Genomic DNA, 15,417 nt, shown 5'->3' on the forward strand with positions numbered 1-15,417 from the left:
AAGTTAATGATTTGAAATTGAAAATATTTTATATTTAAGTAACTTTTAGAAATAAAATATTTAAAAATACTTAAGAATATCGGTAAATACTTGTGTTTCCAAACACAACTTAACTCTTGCAATCGTCACGCATGACTATAATAATCATCCCGATCAATCTATTATATGATTGCCAACAAAAACTACTCTAGAAGAGGTCATTCTCTTAATTTATATAACGGTCTATTAATCAAGAGAACATGTAAATTAAGACTACTTTGTTACCTCTATTCTTTATTTTTCGATTTTACATTTCTTTGATGGCTCAATATTTAGATCTTAATGTTTTAGGGAATTAAAATGATAGTTACGGTTATGATTGTATAAGCGTTGTATAATTATTCTTAAAAAATTAAATAAATCTATGACTTATATTATAAAAATTTAATTTTTTAATAATAAATCTAATGATTTTTCAAACCGATTATATGATATTTACACATTCTATGATTATAAACAACATTACTCTTTAAAAATAAATTGTAAACGTCTTCATCTCACTTATTTTTACCTTAGAATCTTGTAATAAAACTAATTGGCTATAAAAAATTGAAAAATTCTTTTTGCTATTCTCACACTTCACAAACCACACTTATTTTAATTTTTTTTTATTTTTTCTATAATAAATATGTAATATGTAGATGATAAATAGAATAATTTAATTAGTTTAATAAGAATAAAATGAAATAAAAAATAAAAAATAATATTTTAATATATAAAATATATAATAACATTTCTCATAAAAAAAAAAACTAATGATATTTATTAATTTATCTATTATTATATTTAGTGGGGGGCTTGTGTTATCTTGTCAACCATATTTTCTAGAATATAATATTTTATGTAATAAATTAGACCAACCTTCTTCTCAAAATTGGGGGAAAAAAAGCTAAAAGTGAGAAGAAAGAGAAACAGAGTGGAGACTTCCAATACAGAAAGAAATCAAAAGGGGGAAAAAAAAAACGGTTCTTGAGTTTCGCTATTCTCCGCTCCGTCACTGAGAAGAAGATGAACGGTGGTCCATCGGGCTTCAGTGCGTACAATACACTTTTTTCTCTTAGACAATAATCCCAGAGTCTTCATATATTGTACTTTTGTACCTTTTTTTCTATTATTCTCCAATTTTCCGGACACTTATGTTATTTTCTTTTGACAGACAATGCTCCTGTTACCAGAGCCTTCATTATTGCCTCTGCCCTCTTCACCGTGTTCTTTGGGATTCAAGGCCGTTCTAGTAAACTCGGATTGTCATATCTGGTAGTTTTTTTTCCTTTAGATGTTTCTTTTTAACTTGAATTTAATTTGGTGTTCATTTAAGCTGTGACTCATTTATTTCCTTTTTAGATGTTGTGGTTATTTATTTTCTTTTCACCTCCTCTTTTTCTTCTTCATCAAAAGCTCAAATTGGGGAGTATAAATTATGGATCTTTTTCTGATATTATTATATTTACTTAATGGCGATCTTTGATTCATAAACGTGCTGTTTAATTTTACTCTTTAGTTTGTTTTCGACGAGGTCCATATTTATCTTGCATCACCATCGTTAGAATTTTGCAACTTATATGATATTGCTTTTCCAGGTGAGGTTGTAAATTGGTTTTCTGCCTTTCTGTATGAATAGCTAAATTGAAGTTGACTTGCTGTTTTTTAAACTTGTTCTTAATCTGGGTTGTGATTACATTTGTCATCACTGGAGAGCAGCTTTAAATAATGTACCGGCGCTTTTGACATGTAATTGGAGATGGGGTTTATGCTGTTGTGTAGGGATAGCTTGGACTCAAGTTTTAACTCCAGTTTTTGGATTATCATTTGAAACTATTTTAGTGATGCATTGTTGCTTTTCAAATTTAATTCAATATCACTAATGCATTATGGTCGCTAGAGTGGAGGGTTTTTGGTGCATGCGCAGGAATAGCTGCAACTGAAATTGCATCTTTATTCCAATTATGGTTTTAAGGTGAGGAGTGGGATTACCCTAGACATGTTATTATAAAAGTACAAGAAAACTAGAGTTCAAATGTACTTCCTCAGTGCTGAAAGACTCTTGTGGGTCAATTTCGTGGTAATGCATTTGGAGGAGCTTTTTTAGGTCTGTTGAGTTTGTGTTAGGGGATGGTTAGTGAGTTTGTTTTTGGCATGGCATATTTGGAGAGAATATTTTGAAGGATTTGTTTCTTCAGCTGTTTCTCTTATTTGAGGATAAAGAAAGCTTTTGTAGAATTGTTTCTGGGGATATGGTGAGAGTTTGACACTATCCCAGATTTGTGTGTTTAATTCAAGATTGAGAATTATTGCATACATCTTGTGTACTTAAGTTATGCCTATTTTCAATTATATTTATAAAATTTCTTTACCTATAAAAGAAAAAGACTGAGAATTATTGTATCTCGGTAATTAACTCATGCAACCAGAGAAACTTGAACCTGCGGTCTCACCCAGCACCCCACTGGGCCCAAAGCTCATTGGCTCCAAGCTTGAGAATTAGAGGCAATTGATTTACAATCATCTTCAAGCAGAGGAGATATCTAGTAGTGGGAACTTTGGCGGTTGCAATTTTCAAGAGACTTTCTGAGGGACTACTAATGGATTGTTTTGTTGGACAAGTATTTAATGGGTAAAGGTCCTAAAAATCTTATCATTTTTGTTTCCTTTTTTTGGATGGATAGCTGCTTTGATTTAGATCCAAGTGGTTGAAAGCCTCATATAGAGTCAAAAGACTTGTGTTGCATGTGCAAGAGTGGTGAGGTAAGACAAGGATTTGTCTCTTGCTACAAGGACCTTAGTTTGATGGTGGGACATGTGTTTGCTAGTGTTCTTTTCTTGTGGCTCATTAGTCTGTTTTAGATGGCGGTTGATGTGCTTGCTTTATCTTCTAAGAGGTCCGTAAACTCCCATGCACATGAGTTGTTTTGTCTTCCTCCACAAGGTTATACTGCACTAAAAAAGATTTAGATCAATGAAGTCAAACCATATAAATAATCTTTTGATTGCCTTCCAAAGTTGCTTTTTTCATTTGGACTGCCTCTCTTGGGAAAATTTTGATGTTGGATAACTTAAGGAAGCGGGGTATTATAGTTATGGATTGATGTTTCATGTGTAAAAAGAATGAGGAAACCATGGATCATCTACTCTTGCCTTGTGAGGTGGCAAGGGCTTTGTGGGATGGTATTTTTAGTAGAATCAGCTTGGCTTGGGTGATGGCTTTGAGAGTGGTTGATCTTCTTGCATGTTGGAATGGGCTTCATGGTTGCTCTCAAGTGGATGCAGTTTGGAAGATGGTTCATTCTGTCTTATGTATTGCATTTGGATGGAAATGATTGAGCGGTGTTTTAATGATAAGGAGCATACTTTGGAGCGACTTTGGAATTACTTTGTGCACTCTTTACTGTTTTGGTTTTCTACTTTAGTGATTAACAGAACTTCCGTGCATGATTTTCCAATGTTGCTTTCTATTTCCTAGAATATATTTAGGTGTTTTCTTTTGTATACTTCCTGTGTACATGAGCTTTGCCTATACATTCATTTCTAATAAATTGCTTCTTACTTATAAATATATATATATATCTATATCTTTTGATTGGATTCTGATTGGGCAACAATGAAGTAGTGGTTTTCAAGCGTTAGGAAGCAAGATCTTTTTAGTTTGAGTGCTTTGCCTTGTATACACATTGTATACATTGGTTGCACCCCTTTACACTTCATTAATAAAAATGACTTAGAAGTGTTAATTAAGCAGTTCTTTTTGTTAATTAGTAATGAAAAGGTTAGTTGATGAATAATGACAGGCATACCCTGTGTACACAAGACGTATACAAGATACTTGCCCCATCACAAGATACTGTGAAAATTTCTGAACAACTTCTCTTGTACACTACCTATATAATTGGGCAATTCTTATTATTCGTATTAATAAAATTTCTTTTACTTACAAAAAAAAATATGAACTTGACATTAGTGGATCATGAATGTGTCAAGAATCATGACTGAGTATGTGTATTACAGTTATAAGTGTGCTTTTGGTCGAATTATGGAACTGTGCACACCATTCCCTCTTCACAATTAATATTTACTTTTTCTTCCAAAGAATTAGTGTTCTGTTTGAGGAGATATTTCTATGGATATATTTTTTTTCATGAAAAGTTACATATGTAAGGAAATAATATTGTAGATGATATATGAAGTGGAATTTCCCATTCTTCACTACAGAAAATATTTTAATATAATAACAACCATAAAGCTGTTAAAAAAAAAAAACAACCATAAAGCTGTTCAAGTTACTGACTCTCGGAAGCTGAAGGTTGGAAATGAGAATTTTGCTGACTGTTTTGGTAGTGATTCATGATAAACTCGGATTTGTAATGGAGAGCTGTTTGCCAACGTTGATATAGCCAAATATGCTTACATTTCTTTTGTTTTTTCCCCTCTCTAGAAAGGTGCTGTAAACTCAAAGTTGCAATTTGTGTGCATTAATATCAAACCATTTTATTGTTGTGACAGGATATTTTTGGGAATCTCCAACATTGGAAGCTAATTGTGTCAGTTTTTGCCTTTTCTTCTACACCAGAATTGATGTTTGGACTCTACTTGTTATACTACTTCAGGGTCTTTGAGAGACAGATAGGTTCCAATAAGTACTCAGTGAGTAATCCTCTAGCTTAAACTACTTGTGAGTTTGCCTTTGATATTTTTCATGTATCAGATGTGCCTTTTGTAGTCGTATCGTATCAAAGTATCTTATGCCTAATTAAAGGCATAGACTTATCAAAAAAAAAAATTAAAGGCATAGTATTGATGGAATATGCACTAAATAATCACTATGATGCAAATTTCTAAGATGCATGTGAAAGGAAAGAATTTTAAAGCATCCTTGTGAAGATCACCAATTTTTCTGTGTTTATCTTTCTTGTTCCTGCCCAAGCTGGTTGGCCTTTGAAGCATATAATATGAGTATTCTGTTGGATAAGTGTACATCACTACATTATGTTGCTCTGCATTCGGTATGGTGATATTCGTTTTTTCCCCCTGGCTAGTGGCTATCTTGGTCGGTCAGATTTACTCATAGGATTGATAGTTTTAGAAGATTTGTTAAAGAAAATGTACAGAACTAGGATAACTTATGACTAAGAATTTTTTTTTTTTAATTTTTTTTTAATTTATAAGTAAACGATTTTATTAAATAATAATAGGCATAGCCCAAATACACAAGAATTTTTATTTTACTTATAAAAAAAAATAACTCATGATTAAGAAGAAAGCATGTGGCATAAACATTTGTTGTTGAGAAGTGTATTCTTCCAGCTACACTCAAGTACTGCATTCTTTTAGGGAATTTCATTTTGAAAATACTAGTCTCAATCATATGAAACTCCCATAACTAAGAATGTGTTAAATGGCATGATCAATCTTCCATTGACCAAAAAACCACACAGAATAACTAATATAGAAAAGTGGTTCAAATTGGAATGTTACATTTAAGTACTATGTGCATCCTTAATTAGAATAATTGGTTTTGATCAAATAAGATTCTGAATTATATAATTTTATGCCTTCAGATGCCATATACGTTCTATTTGGAGATAAAAGCCAAAATAGAACAGGCTCTCTCTCTCTAGGATGAAAAAGAGATGTGGACTTGTTTTTTTGGGTTGGATAACTGGGACTTCTGACCATGACTAGTTTTTTCTGTCACAATTAATTGAGGGGAAAAACCTAACCCTTGCTTGAAATGAATTGAATGCCCAAAGGTGCCCAATCAGCATCTGCATGGACACTGTTCTGTTAGTCATTTCACAGGGATCCAAGTAATTTATTAATTTTGAGAATTTAAACTTGCAGCAGCATTATAGCTTTGGCTTTACATCTTGTGGTTTGGGACTTGCAGTAAAAAAAAAAAAAAAAAAAGGACTTTTTGCTTAACATTACAGTGGTAACAATATTTGTTACTCTGTGCTTAGAGATTCTATGCTTCTATTTTTTTATTTATTTTATTTTATTGTTAAACAAAATTTTATCGAGAAATGCTTCTATTTTAAATCCTATGGTGTTGTGTGTTCTTATAATCTGAGAATCAAGGTTCAGGAAATTGTAACAAATTTTGTTGCTTTGGTTATTGATATTCATACATTCTATGATATTTGGTATTTCTTGGTATGATTGGCGTGTCTTAATCCTACTGTTAATCAGATATCAAACATGGGAGAAAGGAGGTTTGATTTTTTTTGCCTCTGTTTTACAATTGGTCTGCCCCATTCTGCAGGTTTTTATCTTGTTCTCTGTAATAGTTTCATTGCTTTTTGAGATCCTTGCTCTGGCACTCCTTAAAGGTATGCTTTGCTCAGAATTTTGCTTATCATTACTCTATGTGCAACCATCTTAAATATCCAAAATATTATCATTGATATACTTCTTCACTTTTATATCAATAAAAAAAATACTTCAATTTTATAAACACCTTGAGATGAAAGAGAAAAATCCCAAATTATGGTCTTTAAAATCTCAGTTGATATATTTCAAAACATGATTTTTTTTCCCCCCAAAATGTTTCTTATTTGGAATGAGTTGCTTTTAAAATTTTCTTTTATTTTTCTTTCTATGAAATTAACGGTTTGGTTGGGAATTACTTCTTAAATTATACTAAAAGGTTCCATACTGTTACTCCTCCCACCAAAAAAAGGGAAAAATGTGGTACAAACTTATATGTTGCATGGTTAAGTTGGTTTTTCATTTTTAATTGGCAAGTTTGAGGAAAATCCTGGCTCTACTATTGCATGTGAATGCTAGAGTTTACTTGCATATATATATATATATTTATATTCAGTATCAAGGATAAATAGGTTAAGTGCTTATTATACTACAAGTGGATGCTAGAGTTTACCCTGTCTCGACTCATAGTTTCCTGCATTTGTTTTGGCTTTTTCACCAAAGCTCTGTTATGCATACTGCATTTATAATATTAAAGTTAAAAATAGAATTTATTAATTTTTTTTGCAGATCCTGCAGTGAACCTGGTCACATCAGGACCTTATGGCCTTATTTTTGCTTCATTTGTACCATTTTTCTTCGATATTCCAGTTTCAACATGGTTTCGTGTAGTTGGTGTGCGCTTCTCTGACAAGTCTTTCATATATCTAGCTGGTCTTCAGGTAAAAATTGACTATGGTTTATATATACAGTTTATGGTGCAAGCTGTACCAAAGTTGAAGTTCTGTTAGCATATTTGGTTCTCCATCTCTCTCCAGCCAGTAAAATCTAATTTTAGTTTCTGTCTTGCAGCTTCTTTTATCATCCTGGAAAAGATCTATTTTACCAGGGTTATGTGGCATCCTAGCTGGTTCCTTGTACCGTTTGAATGTCTTTTATATCCGCAAGGCAAAGGTTTTTATCAGTTACCTTTGGACAGAAAGATACTTATTCTTCCTATCCCGTTCTGCTGTTTTTGATGAAAACTTGGTATTCTGTTCAAATATTTATTAGTGCTTACAGCTGTGAGCTTCCTCTGAGGCACATTACTGAAGCTTACAACTTGAGAATGAGTGAGTTATGAGTGAAATTATATGCAGTAGTGACTTAGATGGAACTTCATGGACACATTTTACTCACAACTAGTGCTGGGTATAAAATACTTTGACCACTCTTCCTCTGAAAATGTTTCTTTTAACTTGAAGAAAAAACTAATCAAATTGTTTATGGGGGTTCATATCTTAGTCGCATCTGTTGCTGTTGCTACAGCTTGTGTTGAAGTTAATTGAAATAAAATGTGATTGTGCATGTCTGTCTCATATTGCAGTTCCCAGAGATTGTTACTTCATTATTGTCACGGATTTCTTGGCCAACCATGGGGAGATCACCTTCAGCAGCACCTAGGAATATTGTAGGAAACATGCCATCCTATGCAGGTCGCCAAGCGGAGGCAAGTGTTTTGCTTAATGCTTTCAATCAAACTTACATTTCCTCATAACAGGTGTTATGCTGAGTTTTAATTTTAGTAACTCAAATTAACACCCTGCAAAGTAATTTACCTCATGTACAGGGTTTGATTCCAAGCTGTTGCATAAAGCTTAGGAAGTAGGAACCCAGATGAGGATGAGGATATTCATTTACATAGATCCAATATGTGATTATAATACATTTTGCTTGTTGTACCTTTTCAAACATATGCATAAATAAATATCTATTTGTTTATGTCTTATTCGATTGCCTTCACAGTATGATCTCATGTTTACCTCCATAGACGCATATCTCTTTTGCTTTTATGTAGGTCCATATTCCCTAGACGTTTCATTTTAGGTTGGCATGGCTGAAATTGAATGAAATCATTTACCCTATTTTTCATACCCCCAAAAATGCACTGGTTGATTTATAAATAGGTTTCTAGGCTTGTTAGAATGATTTGTACATGTTTTGCGTGATATTTGGAAGTTTTGAAATATAACATGGTAATAATCTCCAGTCAACTTAATGCAACATTCTTTACATTTTAACTAAATTACAAAAGTTTTTTGTCTTAGATGTCCATATATAGTGATTTAAAGGCCATTTTCTTCTAAAACCATTTTGACTCGAAGTCTTTTTCGTTGTTGTGGGTGCATTTATCAAGCATTTAAGTACAATTACAAAGATGGACTTCTCTGCCATGCCATCATTGATATTATGGGGAATCGGTTGGGAGTATCATGAAGTGGGCGAGCCAGGTTTATAATCACCTACAATGGGCTATTGCAAGTGAAACAGCTAAAATGTTGGTTCCAATTTTCTAGAGAAACTTTTCTGTCCATAAGATGATGTATATTTTACCCAGTTGGTGGCTTTGAACTGTTAGAAGTGAAACCACGTTGGGGTAGCAAATTGACAGGCATCATAGATCCTTAGATGAAAAGGGGATTATCATAATTCTGTGAAGTTGCGGCTAAATAACAATTAGACTTTAACAGAACCACAATATGACCATTATTATAATTTTGTGGAAGCTTTTAGGGGCAAATATCAAAATGAATTATGTCCATCTCTTAGGCTCGACTCGTGCTCATACATCCTACTCTTAAGGGCCTAAACAACACAGCTTAGACAGGGACAGGTAGAGAGTGGTCAGCCCTAGTACTTTAGAGGGAATGTCAAAGGTAATTAATTGTTTGGTTGATTGATCTGATTGAGTCTTGCTCACATATTTTTCTTTTCAAGGGTACAAATAACTTCAGCATCATCCGTTGATCTATATGAACTTATATCCTCTTTTTGTTTCAGAGAAACTACCCTTCCTCCATGCCGTCTGCCACAGAACCATCAGAGGACTCTATTTCAACACTTGTATCCATGGGCTTTGACAGGAGCTCAGCCCGACAGGCACTTGTGCAGGCTAGAAATGACGTCAATGTGGCTACAAACATTCTTCTTGAAGCGCAGTCTCACTGATTCTGTTAACATTGCTCTGTAGAATGGAACTAGGTTGTTTCAGATTCAGTGATAGAATATTATCTGATGCAGACACTCTGCCCGAACCGGTGACGAGTTTGATATGCTTAGAGAGACCCAGTCAAGGTTTTTGCAGTATCATTTTAAAGGAAAAGGTTCTCTCCTTTTCAGTTTTTTCGTCTTTTAACTTTCTAGTTTTTCTTAACTCTTTCATTTTGAATGTAATTATCAGTTTAAGGATAAATACGCGTACACCAATAACAGAAAATGAAGAGAACTTGCAATCATTTACTAGTGTGCGTGTTCAATGTATGATCCATATATGCTATGCTTACATGCAATTGGGTTCTCTCAACTCTCTCTCTCTCTCTCTCTCTCTCTCGCACGTGGGTGAGCAAAGATACTGAGGTTTATCTTCAGCATGACAGCAAAGATACTCGATCGTCTAATATCTCAAATCTCTCTCTCACACGCGCATACACACAAACACAGATTTTTTTTTTTGATGAATTGGCAAAAATTCTTTTGAAAAAACTCGGCTTCGTAATGTCTCTCTCAGATCTTGGAGCCAATGGTTTGGTCCAAAATATGAATTTCTCTAACATATGACAACATGATATTTGAACAATCAAGCAAACATGAAATGCATGACAGCGTTTACTCAAGCTCGAATCTCCTGCATCTCTTGTATTTGGTGGAAGCAATCAAATACCAAAAAAATACGAAAAAGCTTAGAGAGGCCTCCGTTTCTCATGTACTTCAGGTTGACTGGGAAGGTATATACTTTTTCTGAGCTATAGTTGAGGAGTAATGCTACATACAATCACTTTAAATATATAATTGGAGTGCACAAAAGAGTACGCAAAAGTGGCTGCATATAAAATTTTTAATAGTTGAGTGTCAAAGATTATTGCTTGGAAGATGCTGGACACTTTGTTGGTTGGAGAATTAGCTGAAAGGTTTTGCCTGACAAATATTAGACAATGCTGATGTCCACACTGCTTTTATGGAGCTGAAAGGCTGGGGTGATCCAGCTCCCACAACTGCATTGGATGCCCGACCAGTTGAAGTAACCCAACCGGCCTCCACAATGAGCACAAGACAAATTGCCCTCCAGTGCACTTTCTTCAACTGGGTGACAAGATACATATCAACATCCATCAAAATTTCAATTATTACAAACATGTCTGTGCACATAACAGTAATTGGGACCCTTTTAACAGTAATTGGTATTGGGATCTATACTCAAGATACAGGTGGCTTTTGGCTACCGGGGGTAAATAACCAGAATGGTGGATATAATTCTACGACGCTGTCGATTTGAGGCAATTTCTGATAGGATCCAAGAAGTCCCTACTTATCTCATTGTTGGGGTTGGTAATACAAATATAACTGCCACAGAATTCGTCTATATATACAGCTCAAAAGTATTCCAAATCATAAACTTCAAAAGTGAAAACTTACCTGCTGTCATCCATTGCAGAGGCTCAACAAAAATGGATGAACATTCAGACTCATCAGATTTGATAAATGGGTTTCCACTTTTGCGCTTGTGCCACTCGAAGGATGTCTCGCCTTCACCTGGAATGTGATCTACAACATTCTACTGCAAGGCAACTACTCTTCGGCATTTTTTGCAGCGGTATGAAGAAGTAATATTATTTCCTACATGTGAAGGTACTTTCACCTCTGAGGAAACTTCGGTAGACAAGCCAGGATCTGCCCCAAATTTAGAAGTGTCTATCTTCTCCCCACGGTGGTAAGATTCACCTGAAACCATTAAGGAATACCTGGTAAGATTCACCTGAAACCATTGAGGAATACCTTTTAAGAATCACATTTGAAAACAGGTGAAAACCTTCTCTTTTCATTCTCAAGTCATAACAGTCTAAAGAAGTAATCACTGAAAAATACAAATGGGAAATACCAAGCATTATATTAAACTAGACCAATTATAGTGATCACTAACAAAAAAATTTCAAAGACAACTCATAATTAAGTTGTAAGACGAGTTTCAAATATGGATCATGCGCTCATGTCACACTTGCACTGAGTGGATCTTAAATCAATGACTTCACATGACCGTCCACTCCATTCTAATGCAGGCAGGAGGTTTTGAATACTTATTTCTTAATAAATTATGCATCTAAATTTGTCAGTTTTCATTTCTGCTTGTCGCTTAGGTGTCCATCCTCTGAATTAAACAACTTATTCTGAAGTTTTGCTGTTAACATAGTTGTCATTATTTCCCATGAGCTTGGTCTCTTTCTTGTTTTACAGAAATACCACTAAGTATGGTCTCTATTTGCACACACAAAAAGCAAGTGACATAATTATTCTTGATTCCATTGTTCCATAAATCGTGAAAAATCTCACATCTATACAAGGTTAACCTCAGAGACTCAAAAATCTAGTTTAGAGGAGTTGAAGGGTGGGAATAACCAAGATTCATCTGAGATACAGTACACAAAGCCATTGTCTAAAGAGGTGGAATATCACTAGGCTACAAAGCCATTGTCTAAAGAGACCATAAAGCTTCACAAAGGAAAAGAGAGGGGTAGGGGGTAAGGAATTTCTACCCAATACTTTCAAACAAAAGTGCTTGTATATGGGGCTTGTGCGATCAACCTTGAAGCCCATCTCCTAAAAAAAAATTTAACTGCCATGGGAATAAAAAAACCATAAATTTTGGATATTGTAGACACATTGGAAATTGCACCTCAGTCATCATGTGATACAGCATTTGATTGCATTACCTGATCTAGAAAACCATCATCGGGGCAAACGAACTCACAGCTTTGTCGTAAGGAAACAAGTGCATCTGCAGGGATGTGCCGACAGAGAGAAATAAAAAGAAAAGGTGAATACTTGTTGAATAAAAAGAAAAGAAACCATTATGATAAGTTGAGAAATGCCTAAAATATTCTCAATCTCATCATAAAAAGGGTCATCGAAAGTATTGTAAACAAAAATACAAGCCACCAGCATATACCAATTGGTAGACCTAAAGAACTTCAAACAAACAATGGATTTGTTCACACCTTCTTGAGATAGATGTTCCGTTCTCATGATATATGCCATTATGATAGCTGCACTGCAACAAACAGATGTAAAGAAGGATGTAAACCCTTAAAACTTGAAAATTCAGAAAACCAAAAAACCTCTTCTCAACAATTTCTGACATTCATTAGCTGGCTGAAATATAACAAAGTAAAATGTAGTGGCAAGCAAATCCTTTTTAACAAATAACACAACCTTCAAATCTGTGATGTAGAAATGAAGCACCAAACTACATTGTTTTGAAGCTGGTTGTAGAGTAGCACTAGTAAATAACATTTGAAGAAGTTCACTCTGCTTAAGAAATAACATTACCTGCTATAATGTGCTTACATTCGAGAACCTCCTGTTGTTTGGCATTGTAATTTTATCGTAACTTTTATTTTTTCAAAGCTTTATCACTCATGGAGGAATCCATAAACAGCTTTTGTACCATTTTGTAATCGAAATTTTCTGTTGTTCTCATTTTTCTTACTCATGCACAGATTTTCCATCAATTTTTCTCTCTATCTTGTTTGAGAGCTTGATTGGATATCAAAGAATTATACCATAAAAATCTTCTGTTTTGCAGAGTACAGAAAGTAGTACCAGTTTGATCCTTATATGCCACCAACCACAACTAGAAAAATAATATAGTCACTCATAACAGAAAAAATCTGTAGTGGTGGGCTTTATTTCCAAATTACAGGCATCCCTAAAACCATCAGCTTAAAATCAGCTCAAACAACAATATTTATAACCAAAACAGAAAACAAATTATACCTTCTTGATACGCCCGCAAAGCAATGCACCAAAACGATCAATGAAATCAAACAAACATCTAAATGATCCAACAAATCCTCACTCTCCATATCACTCACCGGCACAGCCATCCTCACCAACTTCAAATCCTTGCCTGCATATTCCAACGAGTACAGAAGCTTTCCAGGCGACAAGGAACTCTTCAACATCCCATCATCACCGGAAGCATCCTCCTAAACCGAACCTCCACCGCTGTCATCGAAGCCACCAACATGAACCTTCTTGATTTCCGGGGGATAACAAGAGTCCAACGCCATTCAGAGAAAAACGATATCGACACCGAACTGAGTACGGATAGTATGTGTGTGATCTCAGCGCTAGCCTTTTGGAGAATCTCCGTTGCATCGGTGATGTTGCCAATCAATAGATTCTCGCGAACACGGTACGGCACGACCAAACAAACACACAGAATTCCTCCTAAACCCTTAAAACCTTTGCCTACAAAAAGTACAAGAATTTTTAGAACTCAGCGTTTGTTATGCTATTTAACTGATCATGTAGCGATACTAACTGAGCTGGAAACTGAACTTCACTCCGAAAAAAGCAGTGTCTAGTTTGGTTGCAGAGAAAATGAAAAAAAAAAAAAAAAAAAACAAAAACAAAAACTAAAAGGACCAAAGAAGAAAAGCATCATATCATTAACACAAAACCATTTTGATCCTAATCATAGCTAGAAAATTCAGTTGATCCTATTTTTAGATTGAATTAAAATCTAGTAAGAGAGGGTAACGAGCAAAAACTTGAAACTTTTAAATATTTTTTTTTTGATAAGTAAACAGTAGTATTAATAATAATAGGCATAACCCAAGTACACAAGATGGTATACAAGAGGTAAGACCTATCTAGGTAGCTACAGTAGTCACTAGAAACTCATGTACATTTAGGCCATTAAAGTCTATAGCTAGCGACCACAGAAATAAAGTGCTGAAAAAAAAATACAAAGCTCCTCCGTTGTCCTCTCCTTGTCTTCAAAAGTTCGTTCATTTCGCTCTTGCCAAATGCACCACATAATGCAGATAGGTACCATCTTCCACACAGCTTTGATATGTAGATCTCCCCCCGGCATCGCCCAACTGGCTAGTAATTCAACTACTGACTTCGGCATCACCCAGTTTAACCCTACACGACGGAATACTTCACACCACACGGCACTAGCTGTCTCACAATGTAGCAGGAGATGATTCACTGACTCACCAGCTCTCTTACACATACAACACCAATCAGTAATGATTACCCGCCGCTTCCGCAGATTATCGGTAGTCAGAATCTTACCCAGGGCTGCTGTCCAAATGAAGAACAGTGATTTGGGCGGTGCTCTATTCCTCCACAATCTTCTCCATGGAAACGGAGCATTCGGTATAGCTGTAAGGGCCTTATAATAAGAGCGAACCGAGAAAATACCCTTTCCCGTATATTTCCACCACAGCTTATCTTCATGCAAACCATTCGGCTTCATAGAGTACACTAGGTTGAAAAAATCTGTAAAACTGTTTACTTCCCAATCATGTGCTACTCTATAAAAAGTGACGTTCCAGTGAACATGGTCTCCTGAGCGAACCAAAAGGTCCGCGACCGAAGCTTCTTGGTCACAAGCCACTTGATATACACAAGGAAAAGCGTCCTTCAATGCCTCCTCCCCACACCAAATGTCCCTCCAAAAACTTACACGTGTGCCTTCCCCCACCAAAAGTTTAGTATGGTTGGCAAACAGATTCCATCCCCTTCTTATTTGCTTCCAAATCCCCACTCCATACGATCCATTCCCCTCTCTAGTACACCATCCCCCCCATAGGCTGCCATATTTACTGTGAACTACTACTTTCCATAAAGCTTCCGGCTCCATATTATATCTCCAAAACCATTTTCCTAGAAGAGCCCGATTGAATTTTCTCAAGTTCTTTATCCCCAATCCTCCTGAAGAAATTGGTCTGCAAACCGTGTCCCATTTGACTAGGTGAAACTTGAATTCATCCCCTAAACCACTCCAAAGGAAATCGCGATACAGTTTTTCAATCCTTGCCGCCACCGAAGCTGGAATTGTAAACAAAGACAGAAAATAAGTGGGTAAGTTAGAAAGAGTACTCTTTATCAAGGTCACCGGCCTCCTTTCGA

The 15,417-nt window shown here is 35.3% G+C and overlaps 1 protein-coding gene and 1 pseudogene across 1 annotated transcript; one reads left to right on the forward strand and one right to left on the reverse strand.

Annotated features, from left to right (window-relative positions):
- The first annotated feature begins 901 nt into the window (after positions 1 to 901).
- LOC122279637 (rhomboid-like protein 20) lies at positions 902 to 9,734 on the forward strand. The gene is made up of 8 exons (XM_043090388.1): positions 902 to 1,072; positions 1,196 to 1,296; positions 4,537 to 4,677; positions 6,296 to 6,362; positions 7,030 to 7,181; positions 7,312 to 7,413; positions 7,826 to 7,948; positions 9,280 to 9,734. The coding sequence occupies exons 1-8, from the start codon at positions 1,048 to 1,050 to the stop codon at positions 9,445 to 9,447; spliced, it is 879 nt and encodes a 292-aa protein (XP_042946322.1). The 5' UTR covers positions 902 to 1,047; the 3' UTR covers positions 9,448 to 9,734.
- A 477-nt stretch (positions 9,735 to 10,211) lies between these two features.
- Positions 10,212 to 15,148, reverse strand: LOC122279532 (annotated as a pseudogene).
- Between the last annotated feature and the right edge of the window lie 269 nt (positions 15,149 to 15,417).

The sequence above is a fragment of the Carya illinoinensis genome, chromosome 10, assembly GCF_018687715.1.
Source record: "Carya illinoinensis cultivar Pawnee chromosome 10, C.illinoinensisPawnee_v1, whole genome shotgun sequence".
Taxonomy (NCBI): domain Eukaryota; kingdom Viridiplantae; phylum Streptophyta; class Magnoliopsida; order Fagales; family Juglandaceae; genus Carya; species Carya illinoinensis.